Consider the following 20,913-nt stretch of genomic DNA (forward strand, 5'->3'; position numbering starts at 1 on the left):
ATATTACACTTTGTCTTTTGTCTTCTTCTTTTGAAAAGGGGTCTCATATAGCCAAGGCTACCCAGCCTCAAGCTTTCTATGTAGCCAAGGCACTCCTAAATCTTCTGCCTCCACCTTCCAAGTGCTGGAACTACGTGTATGTTGCTCCATGACTGGCCTAGTGTTGCCCACTTACAAAAAGATTGGGATTTTAAACCCGTTTTCATCTCTCTATTTTTAAAAGGGGAGATGGCTCTTAGAATCTTATTTTTTGTTTGATTTTTGTTTTTTGAGATAGGGTTTCTCTGTATAGCCCTGACTGTCCTGGAACTCACTTTGTAGACCAGGCTGGCCTAGAACTCAGCTATCCGACTGCCTCTGCCCCTGGAGTGCTGAGATTAAAGGCATGTGCCAGTACTGCCGGGTATTTTTTAATTGCAAAACAAAGTAAATGTATATTGCAAATGTATTAAAAGCCGGAGATAAATGGTTACTAGTACTTGTCACCAAAATATTAGTTTTAAGTTTCTTGATTTATTTAGTTTTGAGACAGGTTCTCTCTCCGTAACCCATGCTGTTCTATTAACATTCGCACTTAAGCCTATATTAAAATATTTTTTTATTAAACCCCACCTGTGCTTCATAAACTGGAAAGTCCTGAAATTCTTTTCTGCACCCAAGCTCCAAATTCCGGTTTGGCCTGAATTGAAGTTTCTAATCTAGGCAAGCTCCTTAGGAGGCTGAGGGTGTCAGCGCCCAGCTAAGTCTCTGATCTTTCTCACCTCTGACGGTCCTACTGCAACAAAGTTCATGGTTATATTCAACGGTTTGAAACTTTCTTGAACACTTTGCATTAAGCTTGTGCCAGACGTTTGAGTCAGAGAGGAATAGAACCGCCTGTTCCTAAGAGGGGAAGCCATTTGAGCAGATTTTTGTTAATAACAATGCGAAAGTAGTGTCAAAACATCATGAGAACTGGATCTCACCACTGGTGCCAGACAATTCATTTTGAGATTTTCGGGTTCTTTTTTCAAAACAAAGTAGGACTGGTGGGTCATTATTATCAGCACTGTTTTAAAATCTATGTTGTTTATATTAAAAACACAGCAATAATATTACTGAAGAGCCTAAACCTTTCTAAATTATCTTGTTTAGTGAGTTGGAAATGTGCAGAGATAACCGCGACAAGGTTTGTGCGATCACTTTTACAAATTCCCTCGGGGCGCGGGTGCGGGGGAGCAGTGCATCTTGGGACTTGTAGTCATTCCAGGAATAAGGGCCCTGTAACTCTACCCTGTTGAACTTTCTGTCCTAACAGTTAGGTTGATCTCTTAGCCAAAGCACAGCCGGGTTACTTTTAGGTAACTCTTGGCTCTTACTGTTTACGCTAGGCTCAAATTGAGCCTGGGCTCCTCCACACGCCTCAAAGAGATTGGCTTCTCTTCAGGAAGGGGCGGAGCTCTAGGTGCGTTCGCGTCTCGGGATTGGCTAACTCTCGACTAGAAAAAAGAGTTGCTGCTGTGTGTCCCGCTGGCCATTCTGGAGCCATGAAAAAAGTCTCGCGATACTTTGGCGCAAGGTCCAGAGCCGCGTTAGCGAGCGGTGGCAGCTGCTGAGGGCGGCGGGACCGCGGCTGGGCTGGGGCCGGTCTGGTGAGGAGCTGCGCGTGCTGCCGCGCCTCTCGGGCTGTGCGTCCGTCCCGCTGACCCGGCTCGGGAGTAGCGTCTGGACAGCTCGGTCTCCGAGGGCAGCTCCTGGGACGGATCGGTGAGCGGACGCCGGGCTCTACCTGGGCTGTCGTGACAGGTGCAGAGCAGCGCGGCGCCGCACTCGCTACCCGGCCCGCCCCCCTCAGGCCTCGGCCGCCGGGCTTGGAATGAGCCGCGGGCCCCGACCGAGCATCTGCGGCTTCGGGTGCCTGGCACCGCCGCGGAGGAGCGGCCGCCGCCCCTAGGGGAACGCGCAGGGAGACGGCTGAGCACCGGCATGAGCTGGCCGCGGCGTCTGCTGCGGGACTAGGGCGCCGCCATGAACCTGCACCAGGTGCTGACCGGCGCGGTGAACCCCGGCGACCACTGCTTCGCGGTGGGCAGCGTCGGCGAGCAGCGCTTCACGGTGAGGGCGGGAGAGGCCGCACGGCCTCCGCTCCAGTTAGCGCGTTTTCGGGCTTTTAAAAAAAAGTGTTAGACTGACTCCTTCGAGCCATAGTAGTTCCTCCTAACTGTGAGAAGAATCATGGATCGGGGGTTCGGGGAGACGGTGTTGATTTTCCCGCTGCATAGGCCTGGAGTGTCGAATTAATTTAGATTAAATAATTCGGATTTGCTTCTTTTTTTTTTTCAGGTCAAGGTTCTAAGGTCAAGGTTTGTAGTTAAAAGAGTGGGTGTTCTAAAACAGTTACTGATTATTAAGCTAGTTTAAATGACAATATAATGAAAACAGCGCCTTTCTATTTATTTTCCTTAAAGTTCACCGATGAATAACTTTGCAAAGAAAATATTCTTCATTCATTCCTAAGATCCTCTGAGTTACATAGGCAACAGCCTTGTAATCCTTGAAAAGTTTTGTTTGAGGGTGTTCGATGGTTTCACTGTTGTATCTTCAGCATATCTCCTGTTTGCTAAGGGCAGGTTAAGATTTAGCCAATGTGACTTCCTTTTCTATTTCTAGCTGTTAGAACAAAGATAGTCTCACGTTTCTGGCTTTATGGGTTTAATGACATTTTTCTGTCTTTTTTTTTTTTCTTTTTGGTTTTTCGAGACAAGGTTTCTCTGTGTAGCCCTGACTGTCCTGGAACTCACTTTGTAGACCAGGCTGACCTCTAACTCAGAAATCCGCCTGCCTCTGCCTCCCAAGTGCTGGGGTTAAAGGCGTGCACCACCACTGCCCAGCTAGTTTTTTAGCTTTTCTAATAATTTCAAGTCACAATCAGTAGTGGACTTCAGACCTCTAGTCTGAACATATTTATAGTGCTGATGTGTTTAGCTACAACTTTTTTATTAAATGTAAAATTTAATTTTTTATGATTAAAACACAAACAACATGCTCCAGGCTTAGAGATCTTAATTTCTCTGGGGTGTGTGTGTGTGTTTGTGTGTGTGTGGGGGGGGGCGAGAGAGAGAGAGAGAGAGAGAGAGAGAGAGAGAGAGAGAGAGAGAGTGAGTGTCTGACTGACTCAGACTTTTGTTAGAATAAGTAATACTCAGCATTTAATGTGCTTTAGGCATTCATGCTTAAACTGTACTTTTAGAGTTATGCTAGCCTGTGGCTTCCCAATGGAGTGGCCCATGATGCTAGGAGTTGTCAAGATTCTAATTCTTAATGTTTGCCTAGTCTGAAATTCTCAGGGGAAGTGAGGGGAGGAGATTGGTCTTAGCATTTGTCACCCACAGCTGGACATTGCTATCTCTCCTTAAGGAAGGAAGTACAGCCAGTGAGGCTTCATTGGATGTCTTCCTGGTGAGAGATTATAGGATAATGATGTATTGTCATTTTCTGCCATGCCCTAAGCTTAATGAGAGCTCTCTCCAAGGCAAATTCTAAGAAGTTTTTAAAAAGACATTCTGAATGTACATAAGGCATCATGGGTACTTCAAGCATGTATAAATTGACAGCCCATTTATACATCTACATGCATTAGTCTATAAAGCCTTGACAAATTGCTTTCATGCTAGTTTTCAGGCGTTAAGGGTTAAATAGTAACCATATACTAGCAATGTAACTTGTTGCCCACTTCTGTTTTTAAAGTCAGTTTTTCTAAAGCAAGATGTGATGACCTTCTTCTAAGCTGGTTGCAGATTGCTTCCAGATAAGTATATAATCAAATAAGTTACACACACATTTGTCCACACATTAGATCCCTAAATACATATAATATAACTATATTTGTTTGGTATAAAGATCCCAGGTCCCTTTAATTTTTGCGAGAGTCTAAAGATTAGAGTTATGCTTTTTCCTCCTGCAGTTAGCTGGAGTTCCATTTCAGCAAATTTCTTGCCCTTACTTTCCTGAATAAATGGGTGCAATTTATATTTCTTTGTCTTGAAATTGCCCATTTTTCCATGTTTATGAACAGTCTGTTGATTCTCCCTTGAGATTTGTTTTTAACCTCTTTTGTGTGTGCGTCAATGAAGGCCCTGAGGACCAAATCATAGGTCTCTGGCATTCTAATCAAGCATTTCACCCAGCTCCATCCTCCCCTAGCTTTGGAATTTTTTTTTTTTAAGCAAGAGCAAAATTAATGATACATAATGTACAAAGAATAAAAATGTTTCATTTGCTATACTTGAAGTGTGGACTTGAGGTTTTGCAGCCCCCTCCTCCCCGATTCTTTCATCTTTTGTGGTGCTTCATGATTTCTTTGAAGATGAGCCTGTGTTTGCAGTTCTTCCCTTTACACATCTGCAAATAGTGCAACACTTGTGTTGGAGGATTTCGGAGAACAAGACTCTGGTTCCTCTTCAAATTGAATTTGAATGACAATTTTTATGTTTTAAACTGCACAATTACTAATATAGGTTAGCTTATCAAAACATTCAATGTTTTTTTTCTTACTATATCCACTAGTTTGGATTTGTCCTTAGAACTCTTCTAGTGGGCAGTGACCATGTGACTCCTGCTTTTGGAGTGCATTTATTTTGTTATTCAGTAGTCTTGCCTTGCTTGAGTATCCTCAGTGGCTTCATTGTGAGTGCCCACAAAATTACTGAAGTAGTAGTGATACTTAGTAGTTGAGTCATAACCTGGTTTGGCTTCAAGCATGGTTCTTTATAATTAAGTTGCTTTGTAGTTTGTTTGCTTGCTTTTGCCCAAGGATCAAGCCAGTGGGCCTTGCTTGCACATGCTTACATGCTATGGAAGCTTTCTATTACTGAACTCCATCCTCAACACTGTTTTCACTTTTTCTTTTGAGGCGGGACCTTGCCAAACTGCCCAGGACTCCTGGCACACACACACACACACACACACACACACACACACACACACACACACACCATCTATTTGCTGATTAGCTGGGGCCACAGGTCATTAGTTTTTTTGTTTGTTTGTTTAGCAAATTTTCTTCTAACTTCTAAAATTTTTTTAATCATCTTTTAATGGAACTCTAGTGTTTGTTATATAAAATGTCAACTCTTAATTAAATTAAGGTTATAATTCATTGTATCTAATTCATGTTACTTTGTATTAGAAAGTACTTTATAAATAGTGGTTGATGTATAGAAGCTTACTGCAGTGCAGTTAATAATTGCTTTAATAATTTAGATTTGAGTCTCAAAATATTTCTACTAAAAGTTCTTGAAATTTTATCATAGTTCCATTTGTTACCTATTTTATCATCAACATAAAGTGAGGAATTAATGGAGACACTGGTTACATAGAGCCAAAACTCTTCCTTGGTTACAGTCATGCTTCCCTTGTTCTTTTTGTGATATTGGGTGAGTGTTCTAATCTTAATCTATTAATAGCTTTTGGTTTTTGGAGGGAGAAAATGCTCAGTTTACAAGTCATAGTGATTTAAAAAGAGACACCATTAATTAGAATCTAGATGTCCTAATATTTTCTGTAGAATGCTGACATAAAATAAAAATAATACTTTTCCTTTTTTAATTCATCCATACTTAGTGCTGACAATGTGTTTTAAAAGAAATGGGAAGGAAGTTAGTTTGAGTTTTTACAATTTTGTTTCATTTTACTTATGTATTTGGCACATGTATGATAGTCTAAGGATAGTTTGTGGGAGATTGTTCTCTTTGTCCACTGATGACTGAACTCAGAGTTCTGGGGTTTGAATTTAGATCATCAGGTTTGGTAGCAAACCTTTACTCTTTTACCTGTCTTGCTGATTCAAGGAGGTTAATTTTTAAGAGACAGAAAGGTTGTGCTAATATTTAGGATTTTCTTACTCTATGGAGGGAAAGCAAATATAGCTTCAGGCTTCCTTTAATAACAGACAAACACAGTGCTCATAGCAAAGGGGATCCAGATTATAAATTGAAAACTGCAGCTGTGGTTCTATGGGGGTTTTGGTAGGGAGACTAAATAAGTGTTTTATTCCCCCAACTTTCTGTGATGGTAAATCATTCTTTGTTTCATTTTAGGGCTGCTTTATCAGTGGCAGTATAATTGCTGTATTGAGGAGGTAGAAATGTTTTATGAGTGGCCTCTGTGTTTGAGTAGGGTTGTATTAGTGTTTGTGGGTGGGAGGTTATAGAAGGGGAAAGTTTCCTTCGTACCTATCTGAAGGAAGAAAAGACTGTTCGTGGTACCTATGATGTCATTATAAATAACTTAAGTGGGGCTTTGTTTTGAAGTTTTATTTTATTTTTTATCAGTTATTGTGAGTTTTAGAAATAACTACGCGTAATAAAAATCATTAAAATAATACTAATTGTCAATATTATTTTTAAAAAAGAGAGAATAAATATTGATTACAACTTAATCAAAGTTGAGTCATTTAACCAGAACATATCCTAAGAAAGAAATTTTTGGGGGCATTTACCTGTGAAGGATTGGTTAAAAGGTTCATGAAAATGAACTCCAAGCATTTTAGAGAAATCAGTCTCCAAATTAGAAGAGTGATTTTTACAACCTTGGATATATTTTTGAAATTTAGAATATTCCATATTACTTGTCAGACTTTGAGGTTTGAATGTTCTGGTGATTGAAGCTTCCTAGTGCACAGGACATAGTTCTTCCTGTACACTGCATCCTGAGGACCTTCATTGGTTAGGAACAGAGTATTGGGGGGGGGTTGTTTGTTTGTTTTCCTTTTGAGACAGGACTTTGCTATATAATAGCACAGGCTGACCTCTAACCTCAGCTACCCAAGTGCTGGGATTATTATATATATATACCATTCTCCTGCTTGGTTATAGATCTAACAAAAAATAGTTGATATACCGATTGTAATATACAAATATTTTGTGACATTGTATTTGATTACCCAACACAGTGTTGTTGCTGTTGTTTGTTTGTAGTGCTAGGAATTGAACCCAGGGCCAGAGGCAATGTTGAATATCCATTTTATCACTGAGCTACATTTGGTAACCTTCCATAACAATCAGAGCACCATTAAGTGAGGTTTTTTTTTTTTCAGACAAGTCTATAAAACTAGTGTTTAACGTTTTGTTTATTGAGACAGGGTCTCTCTCTATATAGCCCTGGCTGTCTTGGAATTCACCATGTAGTCTAGGCTGGCCTTGAACTCACAGAGATCCTCCTGCCTCTTATGAAAGATGTGCCTCACCATGCTGGTTTTTATCATCATCTTTGAAACAAGATCTTATTATGTAGCCCAGGCTATCATCTAGTTGACATAGAAAAGGCTGTCCTTGGATTTAAGTCCATCCTCAGCCTTACTACTGCTGGGATGACTAAGGGAAAATACTGGCAGGCCTGGCTCACAGTCCATTTCAAAGCTCTTTTCTTATGGTATGCTTTCATTTTTATCACCCCAACAATGTAAATTCTAGAGGTTGAATTAATTTTAAATATTCATAAAACTATTTTAAGTGACTGTCACATGATACTTAATTTCTATTATCTACTCCTCTGTTAGAATATAAGTTTATATACTAAAAAAACAAAAAACAACCCAGATGGTGCTGGCACATTTTAATCAAAGCACTTGGGAGGTAGTGACAGATGGATTGCTGAGTTCAAGGTAGCCTGGTCTACAGAGTGAGTTGCAGGGATATATAGAGAAACCCTGTCTTACAAAACAAAACAAAACAAAACAAAACAAAACACAAGCCTTAAAAAGTACAAAACAAAAAACTAAACTGGCATTGTTTCCACTTTCCACAAATTTTGTAAAACACCAGAAGCAGAATTAATGTGCTTTTTCTTTGAGAAATGACATCCACTTATTTTGGGTCTAGAACTTAAAAAGTAGGTGTATATGTGCGTGAGCGAGATTAGTGCTGGAGAGTGAAACCAGGGCTTCTTGCATACAAGGGCATGCACTACTTCTGATTACTCTTTCTACTCTTATATCTCCTAGTGGTTGACTTGTGATTGTGGAATTCATACCACTTTTATGCTAAAGAATGTGAAAACCAGACCTTCAACCTTGTCATTATTTAGCATGGTTATTTTTAGATATCTACATCTTATAATTTAGGTAATTTGATATGGGTTAATTTAAGAATACTCCTCGTTGTCAACATTTTTTTCAACTTTCTTGAACATTCTTGTTTTCTTGAGTCTGACCAAATCCAGTATACTTCATCTTTTCTTTGTTCTTGTTTGTTCCTCTGCTCTTAGCTCATGAGCACTCCTGGGTAATATAAATAAAACTGGAAAATGCAATCATCCTTGCCTTATATAGGACCAAAAAGCTTCCCAGGTATCCTCCCACCCATCTGTTCATCTGTTTTATCTCAGGTTCTGAAACCGCTCACCCCAACATTCTGTTACTCATATAACATCTGAGTTCTTATTTTATTATTATTTTTGTCTCTATATAATGAGTGATGTACTCTGACCTCCCTGTGCTCCTGATTTTGTCTTTTCAAGTTCTGTGTAAAACCATGGTCCTATATTATCTACCTCTTTTTCTTGGAATTTCTAAGCCATGCTTAAAACTTTCATCTTAAAAAACAACATTTTCTGGTAGACCATGTCTTCTTAGTTGTCATAATCATACCAGAGTTAATAATGTCTTTTCTGTGTTGCTTTTTCTTTGCATTTGTCCGTTCACCGTTCTCTTGTTTTCCTTAGCTTAGTTATAATTTACTTCTTTTCCCCCTTTTCCTCCTCCTCTTTTTTTCTCTTCTTTCTTCTACTCATTCTCAGTGTTCTTTGTAAGTGTTCTTTGAGGGTGATAATTCAGCCTTGGTCTTCCATTCTGTATTCACTTCCTGAGTATATTACCTGCAGTGGTAAGAAACCTGTCTTAGAATTCCAAACTGATAAATTAAAATGGTCCTTGGATTTTTCAGGTTTCACAAATACTCAGTCATTGTTTAAACTCAGTTTCCCCTGTTGGTGCATCTTAAAACCATTCCTTCCCAGCTTGTTTCGTTTGTTTCCCTATATCATTATTTTTTGAGAATAGTTGCAAGTTCTCCCCATCCCCATTTTCTTTTTTCTTTTCTTTTCTTTTTTTTTTTTTTTGAGACAGGGTTTCTGCCTGTCCTGGAATTCAGTCTGTAGACCAGACTGGCCTCAGACTCAGAGATCCACCTGCTTCTTCTCGAGTGCTGGAACTAAAGGCATGTGCCATCACCGTCCAGCCTTAGCTGTTTTGAGACTTGGTAGAATCATCAACACCTCCAACTTTTTTTTTCAAGTCATGTAGAGTCTACCTCCTAAATAGTTTTCAGGCCTCTTCATTTGTCTTTATCTCTACTACCGAAATGAAATGGCCTTTCAATCTATGTCCTTGAATGCAGTCATGCATATCTTCAGTTTAACCCGCAAGAACAGAAGGCAAGTTAAGGTAAGTGTGACCTCTTGAGGTGTTTTAATAAATGTCTCTAATCTCTTGGCAGTTTTCCTGTAGAACTGCCTTTTTAAACTTGAGGTATATCTATGCTATTTGAAATTTGTACAGTAGGTATCCTAAGTACTTTGTCTCTTTCATCCAAATACTTTGACAGATTTAATCAGACAACTTTTCAACTCCTGCTTTTATGGAAAAGATCTTAATATTTATCTACTCATTCCTAAAGCCTTAGAGTAAAGTCCCTAGTCAGATTAGCTGTTCCTCCTGTGATTAATTAGTTAATTTTTGAGTCAAGGTCTTTTTATATAGTCCTGACTGGCCTGGAACTCACTATGTTGACCAGGCTGGCCTCAAACTCACAGAGATTCTGCCTCTGCCTCCCAAGTGCTGGGATTAAATGCATGTGTCACCACCACCTGACCCTGGTTTTTTTTTTTTTTTTTTTGGTTTTTCGAGACAGGGTTTCTCTGTATAGCCCTGGCTGTCCTGGAACTCACTCTGTAGACCAGGCTGGCCTTGAACTCAGAAATCCGCCTGCCTCTGCCTCCCAAGTGCTGGGATTAAAGGCGTGCGCCACCATCGCCCGGCTATGACCCTGGTTTTTATATTTAAAACTGTATCCTAGTTCTTTATTTCTGATATCCTTTGTCATTGCATTCCCAAGCAACTAGAGACATAGGGAGGAGTAAATACATGAGAACAAGTAAGAAAAAGAGGGGCTGGGATGGAATCCACTGCTCTAAAGACTAAGCATGTTATGGTCTGGTGGCCCTAAGAGATAGAGCATTTAGATTAGTGCATCTTTGGATTGTATAATGTTAGAAATGTTTGATTTTTAAATGGAAAAAAATAACAGAAGGAAGGGCAGTGAAAGGTGAGGGAAGGAAATAGGCAGAAGTGCCTGAGATGGAGTTATAGAAGGATAATCACATAGGGTACTGTCATGATAAGGAAGGAGTTGGGGGCTTTATTGCAAGTGTAGTAGGAAACTAAAATTTAAGCAGTGATTATAACTTGATTTAGTAAACATCTTTAGAAGTTACTATTTTTTTAAAAAAAACAGACAGGAATTTAAGCAATTGGATTTTTAATAGTAGGACAAGAGACAGATGATTTTGTTACAAACAGAATGAGGACATTCGGTGAAGATGAAAGAAATGCATATGATGGATCTCAGATGCGGTTGATTTGTAGTTGAGTTATATGTAAGAAGGAAAGAAAATAGTTCTGACAAAGACTGTCTCAGAAGCAGTTAAATTTTATGTTTTAAACAATGTGTAATACCAGTTTTATACATATTTTTTTAAATGTCTATCATTTTTATTTTACCATTTTAGGCCTATGCATCTGGATGTGACATTGTAATACTGGGAAGTAATTTTGAAAGATTACAGATCATCCCAGGCGCTAAACATGGAAATATTCAAGTGGGATGTGTAGACTGTTCAATGCAACAAGGCAAGGTTTGTAATCTTGTGGTAACATGCAGATTATTGTCTTAATAATCTGAAATATATATCTCCTATTCAATTAAGACCTACTTTCCAAGGACAAAGCTATGCGTTTCTTTGACCCTACAAGATGAATATTGGAGAATGTCAGGAATTCTGGTAGTGATTTGTTGTTGTTTTTAAATATTTATTTTTATTTTATGTGTATGTCTGAGTGTATTTTTGCAGACTCTGTAGGGGTGAAGGTGGGGTGGAACCATGAATGCCAGAAGAGGGTTTGGATCACCGGGACCTGGACTTCACAGGTGGTTGTGAGCTCCCTGACCTGGATTCTGGGAAGCAGACCTAGGTCCTTTATAAAAGTAGCAAGTACTCTTAATCGCTGAGCTATCTCTTCACCTGGATTTGATTTTTGAGACAAGGTCACACTGTAACCTAGCTTGTCCTAGAAATCACAGTGCAGCCTGGGTGGCCTTGAACTTACTGCAGTCCTTCTGTCTGCCTCTTGAATGTTGAGGTTATAGGCATAAACTATTATTCCCAGTTAGTAACTCCATTTTTTGTATAATTTTAAGATGTAGCATTATCTTTATTAATTGAGATAGAAACATAATACTTATTATTTATAAACATACCTAAAGCTTATTGTTTTGGCATTGGAATACAAAACTAAAACCTCCTGAAATGTTAGCTTCCTTAAAATGGAAAGAAATAGCATTATTTTCAAAAGACAAATCATTTGGTAGTTTTATTTTTATGAAGTTAAATTATTTGTTGGGAGAATTATGAACTCCAAAGGTACATAACCTTAAAACTTATTTTAAAATCGTATCAGATTTTGTATTTGGCAAAGATTGTATTTGCATGCTTTCTCTTTGAGGAAAATAGTTGACATAGTATATATTATTTATTATATGCTAAGTATTTTACTGTTCTTTTCATTTCTTGACTATAGGACTATTCAAAAGATAGTATTATGTGTATTATAAGTGCAGATAGAGAAGCCTCTGAGTATATATAAAAAACATAGCAGTGCTGGGATTCTAATACCATGTGATGTCTTCCCAATTGACATTCTTAAGTATGATTGGTGAAATCATATATTCGCATATTTTAAACATAACTACAATAGTTATTTCATTTGTTCTTTTGATCTATAAGTATTTTAATCTATTTATATTTGTCTTTCTTTTTAAAAGATTGCAGCATCCTATGGAAGCGTTATCTCTGTTTTTGAACCAGTCAGTCTGCCAAAAAAAAGGAAAAATTTGGTCAGTAATTTATTGTTTTTCTTTTAGGAATTGAAATAGGCCTAGTATAAAAGAATCAACATGACCATACTTTTAACTAGCATAAGTTATGGACTATAATTGAAGATACATGTTAAGTTCAATTTTCATGTTAAAATATAATTAAAATTTTTGTTAGAATTAGATTAGACTAAACTTTGTCAACCAAATATAAAGTGTTTCTAGCAGTTTTATTTGATAATAGATAAAATGTCAGTAACTTAAAGTTTGGAAGTTACTTTATTGCTACTGTCAGACACCATTGGTTAGCCTGAGTGGCACCTTATTATTTGGTCTATACAGCACTCTTAAGTTTTCTGTCTTTTCATTTGTTTATTGCTTACAGTTACATGATTTGTTTTCAGTATTAAAACAATTCTAGGGCTTTCTTTTTTGCTTTTATTATATTATGTCATATAGTTGCTGTCAGATGACTAAATGCTGTTCTTTATAAGGAAAGTATATAAGAAATTAGAAGTTTGTTAACTAATAGTTTATAAATATTGAGAGTATGTACTTAGATTTCATGTGCTTTAATGCTCTTGAATATAACAGACAAGTCACATTATTTTCCATGTCTTTGTAGTCACCGTGAAGATTAAACCAGTGATTCCTAAGCCACATGAAAGCATCAGCATAGGAAAGTGAAGGGATAGGATTAGAAATTGTAGGATTGGTGTCTGTTGCTGTTGCTTTTACTTATGTGAACTTAGTTTTTTATTTAAGATAGGGTTTCTCTGTTTAGCTCTGGTTGTCCTGGAACTCACTCTGTAGACTAGGCTGGGCTGGAACTCAGAGATCTGTCTGCTCTGCCTCAGGAGTGCTGAGGTTAAAGGCTTGTGCCACCACACTGGGCTCCTATGTGATTTTAATACAGACCACCTTATGACCCTTTTTGCTCAACTCTGAAATTAACTGAGATTTGTTCATTTGTTTTATTGGATATTTTATTTATTTACACTTCAGATGCCATCTCCTTTCCCCATTTCCCCTATCCCCTAGAAACCCCTATCCCATCTCCCCTCCTCCTTTTTGCTTTCATACCATTTTAATTACATTCAAGTATTAAGGTCAGTTCTAGGTTGAAGGACTAGCAATACAATAGATGCAAATAGTCAAGGAGCAAGCAAGACAATAAACACAAATAGTCAAAGAACAAGCAAGGCAATAAACAAAATTCTGTGAACACTCTCGTGATCAATGTTTCTAAGGGCCTATCAGGATGACCAAAAATCTGAGCTAACTTTCTGGTCCTAGCCCAAAGTCATTTTCATGTCTGAAGCCTACTTCCTTGTTCTAGCCTAAAATTTAGATTCCTACCTGAAATTACTTCTTTGTTCTAGCCTAATGTCAGATTCCTGCCTGAAGCAATTCCTGCCAAGCAACTTCCTTGGCCAATGTCATATTCCTGCCAAGCAGCCCATTTCCTTGACCTTGACCCTGTCAGATTCTTGCCAAGCAGCCCCCAAAGCTGTCCGCCTCTCCTTTTTTATTTCACATACAAGATTGAGCCTGTCTTAGGTCATTCTGACAAAAGTGCCTTCCTTATCTGTCGTGGAATATGCATTATCAAAAACAATGCACTTCTGTCTTAGGTTGGTAAGGCTCTGTGAAGAATCTTACTCATCCTTGGCTTGCTAGCCTGTTAATTTAATGACTCTGTCTGGGGGTCCATTTTCAGTTTCAAGGCATCTACTTTGGCTGCTGACATGTTGATGTTGTTAAAGACAAGCTTTAACACCATGGGCAGGAATAAAAGTATTCCCAGGACAAAAAGGGTTAACAAGCTATACATGCCATTTTTTCTCTCTCTCTCTCCCTCTTTTTTTTTTTCTTTTTTTCTTTGTTTTTTCAAGACAGGGTTTCTCTGTATAGCCTTGGCTGTCCTGGAACTCACTCTGTAGACCAGGCTGGCCTCGAACTCAGAAATCCTACTGCCTCTGCCTCCCAAGTGCTGGGATTAAAGGCAAATGCCACCATTGCCTGGGTAAATTCATTGTTTTTAATAGCTGAGTAGTACTCCATTGTGTAAATTACCACATTTTCTGTATCCATTCCTCTGTTGAAAGACATCTGGGTTCTTTCCAGCTTCAGGCTATTGTAAATAAGGCTGCCATGAACATAGTGGAGCATGTGTCCTTGTTATATATTGGAGCATATTTTGAGTATATGCTTAGGACTGGCATAACTGGGTCCATTCAGTTTTCTGAGGAACTGCCAGACGGATTTCCAGTGTGGTTATACCAGCTTGCCATCCCACTAACAATGGAGGAGTGTTCCTCTTTCTCAACATCCCTTCCAGCATCTGCTATCCCTTGAGTTTTTTATCTTAGCCACTCTGACTGCTATGACATAGAGTCTTAGGGTTGTTTTGATTTGCATTTCCATTGTAACTAAAGATGTTGAACATTTCTTTAGGTGCTTCTTGGCCATTCAGTATTCCTCAGTTGAAAATTCGTTGTTGGGCTCTGTACCCCATTTTTTAATAGGATTATTTGATTGTCTGAAGTCTAATTTCTTGAGCTCTTTATATATTTTGGATATTAGCCCTCTGTCAGATGTAGGAATGGTAAAAATCTTTTCTTAATCTGTTGGTTGCTGTTTTGTCCTGTTACAGTGTCCCTTGCCTTACAGAAGCTTTGCAGTTTTATGAGGTCCCATTTGTCCATTGTTGATCTTAAGGCATAAGCCATTGGTGTTCTGTTCAGGAACTTTTCCCCTGTGCCCAGTTGTTTGAGGCTTTTCCTCACTTTCTCTTCTATTAGTTTCAGTGTATCTGGTTTTATGTGGAGGTCCTTTATCCACTTAGACTTGAGCTTTGTTCAAGGAGAAAACAATGGATCGATTAGCATTTTTCTACTTGCTGACCTCAAGTTGAACCAGCATCATTTGTTGAAAAGCTGTCTTTTATCCACTGAGTGGTTTTAACTCCTTTGTCAAAGATCAAGTGACCATAGGTGTGTGGGTTAAATATACTATCATATCATCTGCAAATAATGATAGTTTGACTTTTTCCTTTTCAATTTGTATCCCTTTGATCTCCTTTTGTTGTCTAATTGTTCTGTCTAGAAATTATATTGAATAGGTAGGGAGGGAGTGGGGAGCCTTGTCTAGTCCGTGATTTTAGTGGGATTGCTTCAAGTTTCTCTCCATTTAGTTTGATGTTGGCTACTGGTTTGTTGTATATTGGTTATACTATGTTTAGTTATGGGCTTTGAATTCCTTTTCTTTCCAAGACATTTACCATGAAGGGGTATTGAATTTTGTCAAATGCTTTTTCAGTATCTAGTGAGATGATAATGTGTTTTTTTTTCTTTGAGTTTGTTTATATAGTGGATTATTACGTTGATGGATTTCCGAATATTGAACTATCCCTGTATCCCTGGGATAAAGCCTATTTGTTCATGATGGATGATTGTTTTGATGTATTCTTGGATTCAGTTTGTGAGAATTTTATTTAATATTTTTGCATAGATATTCATAAGGGAGATTGGTCTGAAGTTCTCTTTCATTGTTGGATCTTTGTGTGGTTTAGGTATGAGCATAATTGTGGCTTCATAGAACGAACTGGGTAGTGTTCCTTCTGTTTCTGTTTTGTGGAAAACTTTGAAAAGAATTGGTATTAGGTCTTCCTTGAAAGTCTGATAGAATTCTGCAAGAAAACCATCTTGTCCTGGCCTTTTTTGGTGGGGAGACTTTTAATGACTACTGCTATTTTGCTAGGGGTTAAGGGACTATTTAGATGGTTTAATCTGATCCTTATTTAACTTTAGTACCTGGTATCTATCTAGAAAATTGTCCACTTCATCCAGATTTTCCAGTTTTGTTTAGTATAGGCTTTTGTAGTAGGATCTGATGATTTTTTGAATTTCCTCAGTTTCTGTTGTTATGTCTCCCCTTTGAGTTCTGATTTTATTAATTTGGATACTGTCTCTTTGTCTTCTGGTTAGTCTGGCTAAGGGTTTATCTAGTTGTTTTTTTCTCAAGGAACCAGCTCCTAGATTTGTTGATTCTTTGTATAGTTCTTTTTGTTTCTACTTGGTTGATTTCAACCCTGACTTTGATTATTTCCTGCCATCTTCTCTTTGGTGCATTTGCTTCTTTTTGTTCTAGAGCTTTCAGGTGTGATGTCAAGCTGCTAGTGTATGCTCTCTCAAGTTTCTTTGAGTAGGCACTTAGAGCTTTGTTTTTTTCTCTTAGCACTGCTTCCATTGTGTCCCACAAATTTTGGTACGATGTGTCTTCATTTTTATTAAATTCTAGAAGGTCTTTAATTTTTTTTCTTTATTTCTTTCCTGACCAAGTTATTGAGTAGAGCATTGTTCAGCTTCCATGTGTACGTGGGCTTTCCATTGATTTTATCGTTAATGAAGACTAACCTTATTCCATGGTGATCTGATAGGATGCATGGGATTATTTCAGTTTTCTTGTATTTGTTGAGGCTTGTTTTGTGACCAATTATATGGTCAATTTTAGAGAAGGTATCATGAGGTACTGAGGAGAAGGTATATTTTGTTTTTGAATGAAATGTTCTATAGATATCTGCTAAATCCATTTGGATCATAACTTCTGTTAGTTTTACTGTATCTCTGTTTATTTTCTGTTTCCATGATCTGTCCATTGCTGAGAGTGGGGTGTTGAAATCCCCCACTGTTATTGTGTGAGGTGCAGTGTGTGGTTTGAGCTTTAGTAAAGTTTCTTTTATGAATGTGGGTGTCCTTGCATTTGGAGCATAGATGTTCAGAATTGAGATTTCATCTTGGTTGATTTTTCCTTTGATGAGTATGAAGTGTCCTTCCTCATCTTTCTTGATTTTGGTTGAAAGTTGATTTTATTTGATATTAGAATGGCTACTCCAGCTTGTTTCTTGGGACCATTTGTTTAGAAAATTGTTTTCCAGCATTTTATCATGAGGTAGTGCCTGTCTTTGTCACTCAGGTGCTATTCCTGTATGCTAAATCCATACAGGATTTTTGGTTTGTTGGAAGAAGATTACTTTTTGGCTTTTTCTAGGGTATCATTTCCTTCCTTGTGTTGGAGTTTTCTCTGTATTACCCTTTGTAGGGCTGGATTTGTGGAAAGATATTTTGTAAATGTTGGGTCCTGTTTACGTATCGAGTCCGTTAGTCTAAGTCTTTTTTATTGGGTGAATTGAGTCATTTGTTATTAAGAGATATTAAAGAGAAGTGATTGTTGCTTACTGTTACTTTTTTTTATTAGAGGTGGAATTACATTTGTGTGGCTGTCTTTTTGGTTTGTTGGAAGAAGATTACTTTTTGGCTTTTTCTAGGGTATCATTTCCTTCCTTGTGTTGGAGTTTTCTCTGTATTACCCTTTGTAGGGCTGGATTTGTGGAAAGATATTTTGTAAATTTGGTTTTGTCATGGAATATCTTGGTTTCTCCATTCATGGTTATTGAGAATTTTGCTGGGTATAGTAGCCTGGGCTGCCATTTGTGTTCTCTTAGGGTCTGTGTGACATCTGCTTTTATAGTCTCTGGTGAGAAGTCTGGAATAATTCTGATATGTCTTCCTGTATAAGTTAGTTGACCTTTTCCCCTTACTGCTCTTAATATTCTTTCTTTGTTTTGTGCATTTGCTGGTTTTTTAAATTTATTTTTATTAGCTACTTTTTTTTTTTAATGTTAATCAAAGGCTTTACAAGTTTGGTAATGCTCAATAACAAGATGCCCATACAATCAGATATGTAACCCAATACCTAACCTAGATATACCAACTATCTTTGAGAATTGTATATTACAGAATACACAGCCTTCATTCTCTTCTATCTCTTGTATTCTGTTGGTGATGCTTCCATACATGACTTCTGATCTCTTTCCTAGGTTTTCTATCTCTTGGGTAGTCTCCTTTTGTGATTTCTTTATTGTTTCTACTTCCATTTTTACGTCCTGAATCGTTTTGTTCAATTCTTTCACCTGTTTAGTTTCTTCTTCTAATTCTTGAAGGGATTTTTGTGTTTCCTTTTTAAGGGCTTCTACCTGTTTACCTATATTTCTTTGAGGGAGTTATTTATGTCCTTCTCAAAGTCCTCTATGATCATCATGAGAAGTGATTCTGATCTGACTCTTGCTTTTCTGGTATCATGGGGTATTCAGAACTTGCTATGGTGGGAGAACTAGGTTCTGATGATGCCAAGTAACCATGGTTTCTGTTGCTTATGTTCTTCGGCTTACTTTTCACCATCTGGTTATCTCTAGTGCTACCTTACTGTCTGTTACTTACTGGAGCCTGTCTGTCCTGTTACCTTGTTTGTGTCACAACTCCTCAGAGTCTAGCTGTCTCTGTGATCCTATGATCCTGAGATCCTGGGTGTGATAGTTCCTGGAAGTCAGGCTGCTTCTGAGATCCTGAAATCCTGGTGTGCCCAGCCTCCTGAGTTTCTGTGATCCTATTGTCCTATGTTCTTGGGCATGTTAGAGCTCCTGGGACTCTAGACTCCTCTGGGTTTTGGGGGATTGAGTGCAGAGATGGCTCCCTATGACTGCTCTGGGCACTGGCACAGACCGGAAGGGCCCCGTGCCATTGGTCAGGGAGTTCCTGGGTCCCAGTTACTCTCTGTTTGGAAGTGGGGTTGTCAAGGCCTACTCACTTAAGATCCTGGGCATGTTAGAGCTCCTTGGAGTCCAGCTTCCTCTAGGTGTTTTCGATTTTTTCATTCTTAATAGAGTTGTTATAAGGATGATATACTAAAGGTCAGAAATGTAGAGAACGAAGTGATGTTTTAGTGGTAGAAATACTGTTACATAACTTCTGATCTTTTTGAGATTGCTTTTACTTGAGTCAATACTATTTTATAAATTACTTTTTCTCTATCTCGTCCCCCTCACACTTTATTGCTCTTTTTGAAAGAGTTTTGCCATGTGGCACAAGACAAGTACAGAACTTACTATTGAGTCCAGATTAGCTCTGCATTCTCAATTGTCTTGTCTTGGCCTCCCAAGGGCTGGTTTTACAGGCAAGTGCCATTGTGCTTGACACTCATTAGCATTCAGTTTCATTAAGAGCTTCCAAAATTTTCTCTGATTTCTGATAACGTGTATGGTCTATCTAGTTTATCCAGTATTAGAGGCCTTTACTGCTGCATTAAATAATTGACAGTACTAAACTATACTTTCAAAGTGTTTAATACATTTATTTAACTGGGAAGGGACCACCTATGGAGGACAATTTGAAGGAATTCTCTCTTAAAAGTGGTAATGATGCCCCCAGTTTTAATATGTGTATTTAGTGACACATGTATATATTTTTTTAATTGATTTGTAGGTTCAAATAAAAGACTGTTGAAAGAGTAGGAAAGTCTTATATTAAAGAAGTAATGTATCTTAGAGATGATTGAGAAGGATATTTAAATTAGATGATCCTTACACTTACACACTTAAAGTTAAACTTTAGACTTTTTAATAAAATACAAATAATGTAAGCAATGATTGGTGTAAAATATATGTTTATTGGATGTTGATACTAAGAATAGACTTTTAGACCCCAGCAGCAGGTAGTCTGAATAGTCTTTTTTTTTTTTGAATAGTCTTTATTACCTAATTCAGTGGTTCTCAACCTTCCTAATGCCGTGAACTTTTAGTATAGTTCTTTATGTTGGGGTGACCCCTATCCATAAAATCATTTTTGTTGCTACTTCATAGCTGTAGTTATGCTACTGAGCAGTATCTCAGTTCCTAAGATAGTCTGAAATGTGTGGTTTTTGTGGTTGTGACCCACAGATTGGGAAGTAGTGATGTAACTCATATTTCTCCTGTTTTGTTTCTAAAAACAACTGCATTATTATGAGCACAGCAAACGTGAACATGTTCATTTAATTTAAAAATGCTAGTCATAATTAGCTAAGTGATTTTTTTTTTCGGTTTTAGGAACTTTATAGTCAGTGGCAGAAAAGTGGCCAATTTTTTCTGGACTCAATAGCACATAATATAACCTGGGATCCTGCAGGTAAGGAAATTAACAAGAATAAGTGGAACAAATGTCATTTAACTAATTAGTTTTATTACTTTTCTGTATTTTATCTTTAAGACAGTGGTGAATACAAAAATAAATAAAACAAATTGTGTTCTTTTATAATTTATAGTGAAATAATGGCAAATATAAGCTCTAGTAAATGATAGACCATGATAAATGATATACAGAATACGTGTTACTTTTGGGAAAAGATACTTCTCTCTGGAAAATAAGATTTCTTTGACAAGATTTCATTGATTTGACTTTTTGATAGATTGGTTTTTTAACAATTAGGGCAGAATAGATAAAATTAATTCTGAGACAAGATTTTGTATTATGCTATGTATTTGCATTAAAAAAAATACATGACTTGGCACTGGAGAGGATGGAGAGATGGCCACCAGTTAAGAGAACTGATTGTTCCTCCAGATGATCCCAGTTCTATTCCAGCACCCATATCGTGGCTCACAGTTATCTGTAACTCCATTGTAAAGGATGTGCACAGACATGCATGCAGACAGAAATGCACATACAAAATAAAAATGAATATTTTATAGCATAAAGCAACATTAATTTTCCTGCTTATGTTATGAATCAGATTTTCTGTAGGGTTTGGTGGGGATGCATGTTTCTTATCTGTGTATTATTACTCTAAGTAGCATGTAGAGGATCCAAGAAAGACTTTGCTTACGTGGACCTTTGGCTAATCTTACAGTGTATTATCTTTGTTCTTCATGTGGTCTGTCTCTCATGTGGTCTCTACAGCAGAGTTGTGT

The 20,913-nt window shown here is 37.8% G+C and overlaps 1 protein-coding gene across 1 annotated transcript in view; it reads left to right on the forward strand.

Moving 5' to 3' along the window:
* The first annotated feature begins 2,007 nt into the window (after positions 1-2,007).
* Dmxl1 (Dmx like 1) overlaps positions 2,008-20,913 on the forward strand; it is a 152,745-nt gene continuing 133,839 nt past the window's right edge. The window contains exons 1-4 of the mRNA XM_028777140.1: positions 2,008-2,094; positions 10,765-10,890; positions 12,078-12,149; positions 20,053-20,131. Of these exons, the coding sequence (XP_028632973.1) occupies positions 2,008-2,094; positions 10,765-10,890; positions 12,078-12,149; positions 20,053-20,131 (364 nt within the window). The remainder of the gene's footprint in view (positions 2,095-10,764; positions 10,891-12,077; positions 12,150-20,052; positions 20,132-20,913) is intronic.

This window comes from Grammomys surdaster, unplaced genomic scaffold (genome assembly GCF_004785775.1).
Source record: "Grammomys surdaster isolate TR1022 unplaced genomic scaffold, NIH_TR_1.0 278, whole genome shotgun sequence".
Lineage (NCBI taxonomy): Eukaryota > Metazoa > Chordata > Mammalia > Rodentia > Muridae > Grammomys > Grammomys surdaster.